The sequence below is a fragment of the Urocampus carinirostris genome, chromosome 5 (assembly GCF_059441175.1).
Source record: "Urocampus carinirostris isolate Australia breed hairy pipefish chromosome 5, RoL_Ucar_1.0, whole genome shotgun sequence".
NCBI classification, from domain to species: Eukaryota; Metazoa; Chordata; class Actinopteri; order Syngnathiformes; family Syngnathidae; genus Urocampus; species Urocampus carinirostris.
Window position 1 is genome coordinate 8,471,246 of NC_142353.1, and position 14,490 is coordinate 8,485,735.

Here is a 14,490-nt window from a genome sequence, read left to right on the forward strand (position 1 = left end):
GGCACCCTGGTGCACCCCGTTGGAAACATCTGGTGAACACCATACAACAATCTTTGGACAGAGGAACAAATCTTTGTTTTGTTAGGTCCATCTTGTCTTGCCCATTTCGGCTATAATCCAGATCGTCTCAGTCACTGTTAGCAGACAAAAGGTGTTATCATAATATGCTAAAACTATTTGTAGAAAAGATAAAGTCTGTGAAATATTGCACTGTTATGCAGTAGCATGCCTGTCAACCTCAGCCAATTGCTTTAAGGTGGGGTGCGTCGAATTGGATTGATAGATGGATGGATCCTTTAGTCACCATGGTCGTAGGAGCATCATTTCCTGTAGTGTGTCTTGGTCGAGTACAGCCTGGTTGCGCCCATTCATCTCCATGTCAACACATTTTCCACCTAGTCTCAAATTTTCTCTATTAAGTGTGGGTTAACAGTGCAGTCCCTTTCTCAAGGTTTCTTCATTTTCCTCAAGTTGAGATTTTTTAAGTTTTTCCTTGCCCTCATGTAGGTTTTAGAACAGGGGGTGTTGTAATAATAGACTGTGGTTTGCAATAATATGTGGTCTGTGCACCCCTTTGAGACTCTTTGTGATTAAGGGCTATACAGATAAACATAACTTGACTTATGTATGCACTAAATTTAACCCCACTGAGAAACATGCATAAAGAGTTGTTTGAGACAATTATTTTATAAAAACACAAATTATCTTTGGTTTGTTCTACTTAGTCTTTTTTGCTGTAAGTCAGTGCTTCTCAATAAGGAGAAGAAGTCCTCTCGCACTCCCCCAAGACATACACCCGACATTTGCCCCAACCCAGAGTAAAATGTATTGATAAAATTGTTTTTAGTACACTGCAGTCCACTGTATAACACTTTATCTTAAGAGAATTAGATAAAATAAAAAAAGATTATCTTTTGTTCAGATCGAGGACAATCGACTTTGGCCTGGAAGGATCTATTGACACTAACAAAGATGTTATATAATGAAATTGTGAATATGTTTGATTTTCGAGAAGGTTTGTTCAAACCTCACTTTGTGTTTGCTGTTAAAAACGTAATATTGGAATATAATATTGTGAATGTGCTTAATTGCTGTTGAGATTGTCATGATTGTTTTCTGTTTTTAGTGTCAATAAATTTGTTCAAACCCAAAAAAATCTTTATTAACTGTAAGGAAAAATATTTGAAGTTCGTCTGAAATTCAGAACTAAAATAAAAATCAAGCATTTACATGTTAGCATGTAGTCCTTAGCGTGTAGATAGATAGATAGATAGATAGATAGATAGATACTTTATTCATCCCCAAAGGGAAATTCACATTTCCAGCAGCATCCCTGAGCTGAGAACAATACAATAATAAAGCAAAAAGAATACAATATACAAATACCCAGTGTGACGTGCAAAAGCCCACTGTAGCGTGTTATATAGAATAACTAAATAGTGCTACACAGAATACATATTGCAATAAGATTCGGTAATATGCAATGTAGGTGGTGTGGTTTACTGTGGGCTTTTACTCTGCCGGATAGAGTTAAAGAGCCTCATGGCATGAGGAAGAAAAGATCTCTCCAGTCTGTCCGTAGTACAAGACAGTGACAGCAGTCTGTCGCTGAAACTGCTCTTCTGTCTGGAGATAATGCTGTGTAGTGGATGCGATGGATTGTCCATGATTGACCACAGCTTTTCCAGTGCCCGTCTCTCAGCTACTGTTGTTAGGCTGTCCAGCTCTTTGCCCACAACAGAGCTCGCTTTCCTAGCCAGTTTATTGAGACGAGAGCAGTTAACATGAAGTCATTAGCATGTAGCTGTATGCATGTATTCTTAAACATGAAGCTGTGAGTATGTAGCCATTAGCATCTTTTTGTTAGCATATAGTCATTACCATCCAGTCGTTAGCATGTAGTCGTTAGCATGTAGTCGTTAGCATGAAGCCATTAGCATGTAGTCATTAGCAAGTAACCATTAAAATGTAGCTGATAGCATTTAGCATTCCTTTTGCTCATGGTTACACTTCATGTGGGTCAGTGACCCACTTGCGCTACCCCTATTAAAAATGTAAAATGCATTGGCCCATTTATTCCGGATGGGACACATCTCTCGATTACTACTTGTTACGGTGACTATATATGGCTGGGATGGGCTATATATATATATATATATATATATATATATATATTATAATATATATATATATATATGGGCGGTCAAATTTCTGACCTGCATTCTTATTGGGCTCCTGTTCCCTGTCTTGTTTGATGTCTTTTCCGAAAACATCTATAGCCTGGAAGGAGTTGCGAGCCAAACTTTGGTGGAAGGACTTCCCCCCTCTTATCCCTCTGATTGGATTCCCTCCTATGTTCCTATAGGGACAGGTCTACTTGTGACTTCAAGAGCCAAGAAAAAATCTGCAGGCTCAAGAGCGATTTCTATCCGGGCCCCTGTGCTGTGGAATTCTCTGCCTCCGTAGATAAGATCTGCAACCTCAGTGGAAGTTTTTAATTCGAGACTGTAGACCCACTTATATTCAATGACTTATGATTGATGCCCAACTCATACTTTTCTTTTTCTGTCCTTTCCGAGGGAGAAGGACAATTTGATATGTCAATGGACCAGCGTCTGGACCTGCATCGATCAGCCAACAGAGATGTGAAGCTGTGTCGTTGCTGTCAGAGACTTTTTAGGACAACTCTACAGGCTCAAGGCTTCGTTGCTGTCAGACACTTTCTGGAATTTTTTTTATATATTACCTATCATTTGTTTAAATAATGTTCACTATGAATTGAGTGTTGTTACATAATGCTAAATCTATTGTACCCTGTTCATCCTGGAAGGTGGATTACCACTTGTGAGGCTACTTTTAAAGGTTTCTGAGGTTTTTGAGTTTTTCCTTGCCTGCAGGTTGGTTTAAAATCAGGGGATTGTGTAATTGTAAACAGTGCAGTCCTTTGAGACATTTTTTGATAAAGGACTTTAAAAAAATGTGACTTGACTTGTCTGAGAAAAATATGGATATAATAAAACGGATGATTGGATAGTTGGACTCGCTTTGCAGGGCCAACTCTTTGCCATTGTGCTCACAGCACTGTTGGCAATGAGTTGTGCCTTGCCAAGCCATCTTCAACTAATAAGGGAAGCAATTGAGGTTGACAAGTATGTACACTTTAAATGTTTGATGTATTTGAGTGAAGTATTTCATTCTGGTTGAGTTTGTTTGATGTCTTTTACGAAAATGTACATTTATTGCACTTTTTAAGGGATCTAGTTTGTGGCTGGACTCTTGCCTCACCACTTTCAAAATTCAATGAGCCAGCCTGTATGCCCAAGGTTGTAAATAAGGTCATTTGGTAAACTTCCACTCCATTACAAATTATTTTTTCAAACCACGGCCATGTCTTAAAAATATTGTACTGTACAGTTTTTTGATGCACTTTTGGTGAATGGACTGTCTTCTACTCAAGTTCAGCATATATACTGTTTTTTGTTGCACTTTTTTTTGTAATAAAAACTGCAACGGAACCGTTGTCCACAGCTTTTGTTTTATTGGTCATTAACTCTCTTTGAACACTGATTTTTTTTTTTGGAGAAGCAGAGGGAGAAACAGTACCGTTTTTCAATTCCTTTTCAGTTTATTAGTTCTTGTTTTATTCACTTGTCACCACAACATATCCAATTATATAGGCATTGGTCAGTCTCTACATTGCACTTAGTGGTGTTCTAATTTACTGTTGGGAAGGAGACATTGAGTGCTATCAAATCACCTGCGTGATTCCGTCTGGACAAAGGACACGTGTAAAGCTAGTGCCTTGGGGATTTTTCACTAATGTGTGTTCTATGCCAATGGTAGACAAATTGCTGTTAGCCATTTTAAAATTGCACTTGTGAAACCATTATAGTCTGAGCTTGCAAGCCCGGAATATTCTGTTTTATACATTTTAATTGTTTTGTCGTAGTAAAAACTTAAACTGCTCACTCTAGACTCGCGGCCCGGATGTCGATTCCAGCACGTTGAGGATGAAAATGTCTGTCTTCCGTCAGCTGCAAAAGCTGATATCGGGGAAGGTCAACCTTGAATTTCACAAATTGTTGGTGTTGAATGCGGCATTACTGGCTTTTATATGTAGTCAATATCGGTTTTAAAACTGAAACACTTAGTTAAGAGTCTACGGCCCTGAAATGAAACAACATATTGTATCTTTATCTGCCTGCTGAGGATGGTGTAAATGATATGTTATTCGAAAGTACACTCAGGATGGGATTTGAAATAGCAGCAATGAATAATGTTGATCATTTCAATAAGCATCTTGACATTGATAAAAACACACTTTATTTGGTTGCTATGCAGAGCATGTGAAGATTCTGCTTCATTCAAAAGATCTTTCTTGTACTGTTAAGAAGTTAACACAGCTGAAAATATCACATTTTTGACACCACACAATGATATGCATGAGGTGTGATGAATACTTTATGAGTCTTTCAATGGAAACAGAAAAAGATATAAATTCCGAGGCAAATTGTGCCTGTCGTATTATAAGAGGTTACGATTGAGGGGGGTTGCATATAATGAGAAGAATTCGGAGTAAAGAAAGGGTATTAACTTACAAAAACTGGTTTTAAATTGAGGATTAACTTTCAATAAATAGAGGTCTCCAGGTTTGTTTAGACTATCTACTGCATGACGAGTAAGATCAAAAGCCAGCCGTACACCGTTGAGACAAAGCCTTTTATTATTTTGGAGTGTCCTGCAAAGTGCTTTCTGTTCAATTTTGGAAATTGAGGTGAAGGCTGAACCTGCATGACAAAAGCTACATCGTCCTTTACTTTGAGCTGAGTGAAGCTTGTCTGTCTGTCTGTCTGTCTGTCTATCTCTCCCTCTCTCTCGTTCGGTGTCTCTCATTTTGTTTCAGTCTTTCTCTCTTACTCTGTACTCAATTTTCTTTTACTTTCTTTCATTCGTTCATTCATTCTCTTTCTTTCTTTCTTTTTCTTGCTCTTTTGTTCATTCATTCATTCTTTTTCCCTCGTTCATTCTCTCATTCATTATCTTGTTCATCAATTCTCTCGTTCATTCGTACTTGTTCTCTCGTTCATTTTTTCTCTCATTCATTCATTCATTACCTTTCGTTCATTTGTTCATTCATTCTCTCGTTCATTCGTTTATTCGTTTTATTGTTTATACGTTCTCATTTATTCCTTCTCCTTCTCTTGTTCTCTCTTTCTTTCCTTCTTTCTGTCCTTCCTTCCTTTCTTTGTGTCGTTGCTGTCAGAGACTTTTTAGGACATCTCTACAGGCTCAAGGCATCGTTGCTGTCAGACACTTTCTGGAAATTTATAACTTTCTTTTTCCCTATCTTCCTTCATTTGTTTCTTCTTTCCTCTCTTCTGCTTTGACTCCCTTTTTCCGGGTATTTTATATAATTATACTTGTATATGTATGAATATTTTTCTAGTAAAGGTTGTCATTGGACTAATCTCATAAGCGATGTGAATGCCTTCCTCAAATACTTCCTCCACCTGTTCCTGCATTTAGGCCTTTTTCCTCATTTTGTGAATTTCCTTTTTTTATGCATTACCTGTGATGTGCTGTTTTTTGTAACAAAACGATGCTTGTCAAAGTGAGCTAAAACATAAACTTTATCATATGTATGGTATAGCTTAATATAATATTGCACATCCACCTGACAAAAGTTGAAATTGCTGTGTATATTCTAATTTTAGACAGTATCCTTTCTCTACTGGAAAGACCAAATGGAAACCCACAACACACAGGCTAAACTTGGCCCCGCTTGTGTTGAACATGACCTTCTCTTACCAGCCCGTGTTGAACTCGACGTGTGCATCAAAGAAGCCGACAACCGGAGCTGTGGCTGCGTTCCAGCCATGTATTCTGGCTCGGATCAGACCCTCGCGCTTGCTGTTCCTCACTATTTTCACCAGGCCAGGGTAACGTTTGTTCACGTACTGATCCAAGTTGAATTTCAGCTCCACTGTAACAAGGCAGATTACACAGTTGATGGTTATTATTACAGTCTTTCTTAATTGCCCTAGTACTTTTCTTAGACCAGACTTGAAATTCTAAAAACAGTTCGTCATTTCTCAAAACACACTGAACAAATAACAGAACTCCATCGATAACCTTTCTGCAAAACTCTTAGTATATCGCTCAAAATTACATTTTTGTCTAAATGAACACAATGCTGTCAAAAGTGACAAGTCCTTGTTTAATTGTGTACAGAAAATAGAGTAAAATTTGTTAGTCATGTACTCCATGTTACAGTTACTCTGGTTGAAGGCTCCAATGCTGAAGATGGATTGCCTAAATTTGGATGACAATTTCAAAATGTGTCGAGTGTGGGAGATTGATTGACTGGACAAGACTCAGTTTACACCTAAAGTTTTATAATTTATTGACCATGTCTTTGCAATACCCAAAAACAAAAAACATAAAAAAAAAAAAAAGACAACGCGTCAGCTGATGAGGATCCCGTGTCGAACACCTTGAGGATCTCCTGGGCCAGGAGATCGAACGAGGAACACGTCGCTGATCCCAGTTCAAACTCAGCCGATCCCTAGAGTCAAGCCCTCCTGGACAGGTGGTTGATGGTAAAGGCCACCTTGGCCGCTTCGGATGCAAAGTTTCAAGGTTGCAAGTCGAAAATGAGCCGACAGTTTACGAGGAATGCGCGTACCTGAGCGGGATCGCCACAAAACTTTTCCGGAGGGCCCACTCGCGGCATTCGTAAACGGGACGGGTGCGAAGGCACGGCAGGATGAGAATTCCCGGGGGAAGGGCCGATGCATGCAGCAGACTGGCAAGCGCCTCTGGGGGTGCGTCAAGCCATTGTTGCTGGTGTTGAAGTACTGTTGTTGATGCCGAACCAGCCGAAGAATGGCGGACACTTCACTCGACATCCGTCGGACCTCCTCTTCAGTCTGACGTGACCGCTGCATGGCGGAGGGAGTCTCAGTCTTTCTTCGGCGCTTGTGAGAGCGTTTGCTGGGTACTTTTGTGCGTCAGTTCGTACTGTCATGGACCAGAACGGGACCCAATAGCGTTCGTTTACTCAGCTTTATTTAGAAGGAGGAAAGGACTTGCATCCACGATCCGGTGATCGTCGGTCATGGGTAGCAGATCGCTTTGAACGCGGAAGTGGCACTTCCAAAAAAAAACAGTCGATGGCCGGGACGGAGGAGGAAAAACGTAAACGGGTTCAGAAAAGAGGTCTGCACCGGAAATGAGATGGGAAACAGGGCAGGATTGAGTCAGGAGTCAAAAAAGGGCTTTCCTAGCGTGTAGCTGAGGTTTGCAGGCGAACTGACGCTTGTTGACAGGAAGGCGGGGGTTTGAAAAGAGGTCAGCAGCCAATCAGCGTCCGTGGCTGTTGGCGCCAACGGAGCAGACTCAGGTGCCCCGCATCAGTAATCATAACACCTGGACTCCCATGAGCCTAGTAAAGATTGTGGCTAGAAAATTATTACAAGAGGGAATTACACTTGGAAAGAATGAGATTCTTTTTAAGAAAAATACATTTGCCTTTAACATTAATAGTACTATTATGCCTAGTATTGAATTATGGGTAACAAGTTAAAAAATAACTATTTGGTGTGGGGTTAAAAGATTCAGCCAAAGAGATATTTTAATTCAAACTAATCCCAGATTTACTATTGCCTAGGTCAAATAATCTTTATGATGAGCACACATTTCAACCTGGTCCCATAGTTGTTTTCAACATTAAGCAGACATCCATCCATCCATCCATCCACAAGTCAGATGCAAGGCGCACACATTTTCAGATTACAGGAACAAAAATACTTGTAAAAACCCAAGCAAAGAAATACAGAAAGGTTAAAGCCTCACAGAGACACACTAATAGGTATTCAAACCCAAATAGATCAGTATAGCTAGTACGACAGCAGGGATATTTTTCAATAAATGATCCTTTGGAGCAATCGTACATATTTGAACCAACTTCACGAATCCTTTTGTTGCCTATTTTTGTTGCTAGGGTACCGAGCAGTAAGTATGCGAGGGTCCCTGATCCATTGTATTAGGTATGCGTAGGTACCAGTCACGGTACTGAATTTGCTCACGCAACTGAAATACTAGCCTTTTTTTTACAAAAAAGAACAATGATGGCGCAAAGGATTCATTGTTAAACATCGCACACACACAAAATCACTCATTAACCCAGAAATCTGTAGTACAAATGCTCATGGGGTATAATTAAAAATTGTGGTCAGCCTTTTAGATAGAATCAATTGTGATTATTTGGTACGTTAATCTCTCGTTTATCGCCATTTAATAGGGACCAAAATCCCTCGCAATATACGAAGATCTGTGAAGTACCTCCTGAGTAGCTCAAATAGCTCTCTCACAGCAATATCTGATCAGGGATAATGGATTGCAGTCAGGAATTAATACGATGTTCATTGCCAACCTTGCAAATTTCCCTGCATGTCCAAGCTTGCAGAAGTCGTGACACGTGTTACTCAGCATGTCTCATACATTGTAACTGTAAAGTTGGCCGTTTTAGATATGTGCATTTCTCAGAATTCAATGCAATGAAAAAAAATTTTTATATTCCTAAATATAAAAACAATCTTTCTCACACACACACACATAAAGTCACGTTTCAAACAGCAGTCTAATTATATCTTTTATACGTTTATCAATCTTATATTCTTTTATTTTGAAGTCGCGCTCATGTGTGTTTCCTTTTCCTGTTTGTGTCAATAAAACCACGCCTGACCAGAAGTCCCCAGTTCTGTCGGAGGACGGTTTTGGCAACATGCCATCCCGACAGGGCTGGGTCATCCTCGAGGGTGAAGTTATAACTTAATATCTGCTTTTACTTGGGTAATATAGCCACCAAAGAGTTTTTATAATGTTTAACTTTAACAGTAACACTTTTGTTGTGTGTAATTAACTCGATAAGGATGATACTAAATCGCCTTGTGTTGTGTGAATGATTTTACTGCGATTTTTTGCATTGATTAGAATGTAGTGTTCCCTTGTGGACACTCTGTGTTAAAGTTAATCGCACATTGAATTTAGCCTTGTTGATTAAAACATGACTTAAATTTTTTTTCTTTCAATTTCATTAAATGTCTTACATTTTTGTGGCGGCACGGCGGCTGAGAGGTTACTGTGTCCTCGGCACAATTCTGAGCTCATGGGATCAAACCTTCCTGTGTGGAGTTTGCATGTTCTCCCTGTGCTCGCGGGGGTTTCCTATGGGCACTCCGGTTTCCTCCCACATTCCAAAAACATGCATGTCAGGTTAATTGGCTGGTTTAAATTGTCCCTAAGTGTGAATAAGCGAGTGAGTTGTTTGTCTCTATGTGCCCTGCAACTGGCTGGCTTCCACTGCCTGGAAAAAGCTGGGATGGGCTACAGCACCCCCGTGCCCCTTCTGGGGATAAACGGTGCAAATAGTTGGATGGTTGGATGAAAAATTGTTTAGATGTATGCTATTAAGTCTCATTTTAATTCATTTATGTATTTTCTTCTTTCTTATGAAAACCACACACACACACGTTGGTTGTTGTTGGTTGGGGGTTGTTCATCGATTCGATGATGACCATCTTCTTTTATTTGTGAGTCTGCTGATGTTTGAACAGTCCGATCCTGGATTGTGGTCTGAGACTCAGGTAAAAGAGGATACCTGCGCAATGATGGTTTTTAAAGTGGCGTAAGGGGTGCGCTTTCCCCAACGCCACTATCTTGATTGTAAAGAAGATGGTTCCAGTGGCAAGGGAAACCCTAGACGACCGGCATCTTTCTACAACTGCAGGCGGCTAACGGGATCCAGGTCTGTAGGAAACCGCCTCAAAGCGTGCCGCCACCAGCTTTTGGGATCACTCTTACTCTGGACTTTACCCTTCGACCTGTTCGGCTTGGATAACCCTACCAGGAGTACGACACTCCCGCCGACATAGCTCTAGGGGTCATGGAGACGCGCAAAGTGCCCCACCACGATAAGGTGGTGATCTGTCGGGACACACACACACACACACACACACAGATACACACTGCAACTCAGTGCAAAAGTGAGCATCTATAAAAAAATGTGAGGCAAAAGTGTAAATGTATTTTGTCTGTTTGTTTGTTGAAGATGGAAATTCACATGTATTCAAAACATCCATCCTGTTCCACAATAAAACAAAAAGATTATTGGGGCTGCAACTACCGATGTTTTAGATAATGATGAAACGGTCCATTATTTTTTCAATTAATCGATGAATCCGATACAAAAAAAAACACACAATTTGTTTCCTCTTCTTTATTCAAATGGAAGATTTAGACGGATAGAAAAAGTGTGCATAACAAAAGAACATTCCATAATATAAAAGAATACAAACGTCAAGTGGTTGTGAAAAATAAATACAATTGTATGCTTTACACCTGCAAATACGTTTTATTTTATTAGGCGCCCTCTGTTGGACCAAAGTGCTCTTACAAGTTGGCCCCGATTAAGAGGACATCACACAAAATGTGGTATCGAGTTGCCCTCTGCTAAATCCAAGTGGTGCTAATAGCATGTTCCTTCCATGTCACAACAAAATTCATCGCACTCTTATTTGCGTTCAAATAATGAGCTAAGACGCACATAAATCATGCGACACGACGATTTGATGATGAAATTCGTTGCCAACCCTTTTAATAATCGATTGTAGTCAATCTTATCGATTGATTGTTGCAGCCTTAGAGATAATACAATTTTGGGGGTTGTAACACAATCATTTTGGCTTGACATTTGCACAATTCCGTCACTTGACAAGTATGTTTATTGTTTAATTTTTTTTTTTACCTGTTCTTTCAATTTACGGTGTCCTATGACAACGCAGCTACAGTTTTTAGCTGCTGCATTGAGTTGCAACTAGAGGCAATTCTTATTGTATTACAATGCGTGTATTAATATTCATAACCCAGATAAGCAACTATACTGTGTGGAGTGTGCACTGTTTAACCTAAATATCTAATAGACTGTATATAATTGTGGCCTAAAACAACTACTTTTTTGCCTAACACAATGCAAATTTGAGAAAAACTGAAAATTTTTCAACATTTAGCAGCATGCTCATTGGATTTTTACTCTAAATAGACCTTTTGTTTATTTGTAGCTTGTTACAGTGTGAGCCTCTGTAGGCCTCATTAAGTTATTGCTGTAAACATAGTGAGTCAGATTAATTGGAGTCGTTCGACCAGACATACACACAAGCATACACCCGCATTAAGCCAAAGTGCATCTCTTTAATAGAGGAGGTTAGTGTTTAATGTCAAATGCTGTTTGTCCAGGGTAATTCAAGTGTAGGACAACATGCATCTTGTGCATCATTTAGCTTTAAGGCGTCAATCTAGACATGCGGTACAAAATATTGAACTCAGAAACTGTGAGTAGATCTTTCAAATGAACAGGTAGCTTAACATAAACATATCGTCTGGAATAATAGCAAGAAATCTGACTTTCTGATAAAAGTTGTCACCAAAGAATATCAATAATGAAAAAACAAACATGACAAACAAGGCACTAATAACACGGTTATGCCAATCATATGGTAAAATATTCAGCAGTTTGGCTGGTTTTGAATTCACAACTATCAATGGCTTTAAATGTAAATACAAGCTTCAACCGGGGAATTGTTTTGTTTGTTTGTTTTATTTTTAAACATTGATTCCGTCTAAAACATGTTCCTGCTATTTAAAACACATGTCAAACTCAAGGTTCGAGGCCAAATATGGCCCACTATATTATTTTATTTATTCCGCAAGAACTTAAACTATCTTAGCTTTTAAAAGTTAAAGGGTCAGAACAGTGCTTTAACAAAAAAAAACTACATTTCCCATGATGCCTGTCGACTAAAATACCTGCATATTGGAGACTAAATCCAAACACTGGTATCCTCAATGCCAATGGGTGGCATTGACAAAAAAGGATCCTAGAATTGTCTAAAAAGATTTTGTTGATTTGTTTTATTTAGTTTATATCAAACAGTAAATGTCATACGTGTATTAATAATACACTTTACAGGAAATAGTCGTAACATGTTATTTAAATATCGTTCATTTACATTTAGTAACATTCATAAGTTACATCAGGCCATTTAAGGACAGCCTTTACGCTTATGTGGCCCTGGGTGAAAAGTTTGACACCCCTGTTTTAAAGGGATTGTGTATGTTATTTGACATCTAGATGTCACTGTATTCTGTTGGACAACTGAAAATTAGTGCTGGCGAGCACAAGGAAGAAGACAATCTATGAAGATTCAAAATGAAGAAAATGCATATTTTTTCTTCTCTCTTTTTTTTTGCTCTGCTTTTTGCAAGGTTTTTGGGTCCGTGTAGCACCTATATGGCCATCAATCATGTCAACCCCTTCTAGGTGAGGTTAATGGTATGTCAGATATATGCAGATTTCTTGACCTGCGAGTATTTAAAAAGATGCTCCTCTATATTGCAGTCAGTCTGTTTGCTTACTCCATCCATCCATTCATCCATCCATCCATCCATCTACCCACCCTTCCATCCATCCAAGTCAATATTGTTTTTTTTTTTAATTGTATGATGTTTTTGTTTTTGTTGTTATAACTAGTACACACTAAATAAGCATTTGAGGACTTTCAAATCAAAACAAATTGAATTTGGTAACAGACACTTTTTATTTTTGATTGGATAAGCATTTGCGGTTTCCAAATTGCCATTTAAAATCCATTGATCATAAATTAGAGGAATATTACTTGCAACCAATAGAAACAACAATAATAAAATGATTGTGTTGGTATTTGAAGGTATCTTATTCAGAACAGCAATACACTGTTTTGCGGAAAGGAACATTTTATTCTGTTCAGGGTTACTGCACTTGGTATCTGTGACAAATCAAATAATTCCCTATCAGTATAAAGTCTTTGAAAATGTGGTATTGAACATCCCAAAGATTAATTTTAAGTTTAATTCATCTTAATGCATATAGTGAAGAAAAACATTTTTATTTTATAACTTTAAACTTTATAAATTATAGTTAATTTTGATTTAAAACACTTGATTGTTATCTAATTCATTGAATCTATTTTATTTTAGTATTTTTTCTATATAGAGTTACAGATTAATTTATGATATATTTATATATATTCATGTAAATGAATGTAAATTTTCTGTCAGAGAAAGACTGCTGCCTTCTCATCTCATCTCATCTCATCAGCCGTACCGCTTATCCTCATTAGGGTCGCGGGGGGGCTTGAGCCCATCCCAGCCATCTCCGGGCAGTGGGCAGGGGACACCCTCAACTGGTTGCCAGCCAATCGCAGGGCACACAGGGACAGACAACTCATTCGCTCATTATAAAATAGAATAGATAGAATAGTATAGAATACATTTTGATGTCTTTGTAACAAGTTAAAGGCACAAAGAAATTAAAAAGTGACATTCTGGCGGTGCAAAAATATATAAAAGATAAAATACAACAGTTTAACATAATATGTTGGTTTTTTTGTCATTTTATCCGGTCAACTTCCACAATTGGCCAGGTTTGACCACAGTTTGTATTGTGTGGGCATTCTTTTACATAATCATGAAAGTAATCACACACAAAAAAAAAAATCCTAAAAAGTACTAAGAGGACAATGCGAGTATGTTTGTTGCCTTTGTTTGTTTGTATCCCGCAGCAAGGAGGGCGTTGTGTGTGTGCCTCTCAGTTGAACTCGGATATTTTTAGCCTCATTTTTACTCTGCCAACCTGAAGGAGGTTGCCTGTGTTGAGTGAGGAGCGCCAAGTGTAATCTGGTGCAGTGTTCTTCCCACTCGCAACACCAAAAGCTTTTTTGGTACAGACTTGAGCATTACGACCTCACGGAGGGCAAAAACATAGAGCTTTGTTTCTTGTCACCTAGGAAACGGTCCCGCAAAATAGATTTGAAATGGGTAAAGCTTGCAATTGTCAGTTTTAGTAAAGGTTAATGATCTGAGTTCATTCAGCTCCACCATAATTTTGCTTACTCAGGATAATATGATATACGCTATATATAGTAAATGAGCCTACATCATATTCATCATTGGATCGGCATTGCAATTCTTTGTCTTTTATGTCTTGATCACATTTACCCTGAAGCGTCAGGACGACGAGGTGAGCGGAGAAGATGAGGTAAAATTTTGGACTATTTGATAAAGTTTCAGGAGTGAGCAGAGAGAGTGGGAAAGGTGAGATGGCACAACATTCATTTGGACAGGTAACTTAAAATTAGTTTTACCTGGTTATATCAGTATCAGAAATTATTTAACACTCCACTTATTGAAACATAAATATTTTGTTTGTTTGTTGTACATGATTCAATTGTTTGTTTGTTTGTACATGATTCAGATTGAATCGTTTCTTGTACATGATTCAATTGTTTGTTTGTTTGTACATGATTCAAATTGAATCGTTTCTCCGGCGCCGTCACGAATGGCAGCCACTCCAGCAGCTCCCGTGTTATTTTCGATTGTTCTCAGTTATTTTCG

At 38.6% G+C, this 14,490-nt stretch overlaps 1 protein-coding gene across 1 annotated transcript in view; it reads right to left on the bottom strand.

Moving 5' to 3' along the window:
- The window catches only part of galnt9 (polypeptide N-acetylgalactosaminyltransferase 9), a 135,333-nt gene that overhangs the window by 73,701 nt on the left and 47,142 nt on the right, over nt 1-14,490 (bottom strand). The window contains exon 4 of the mRNA XM_088335570.1: nt 5,809-5,983. Coding sequence (XP_088191696.1) covers nt 5,809-5,983 — 175 coding nt within the window. The remainder of the gene's footprint in view (nt 1-5,808; nt 5,984-14,490) is intronic.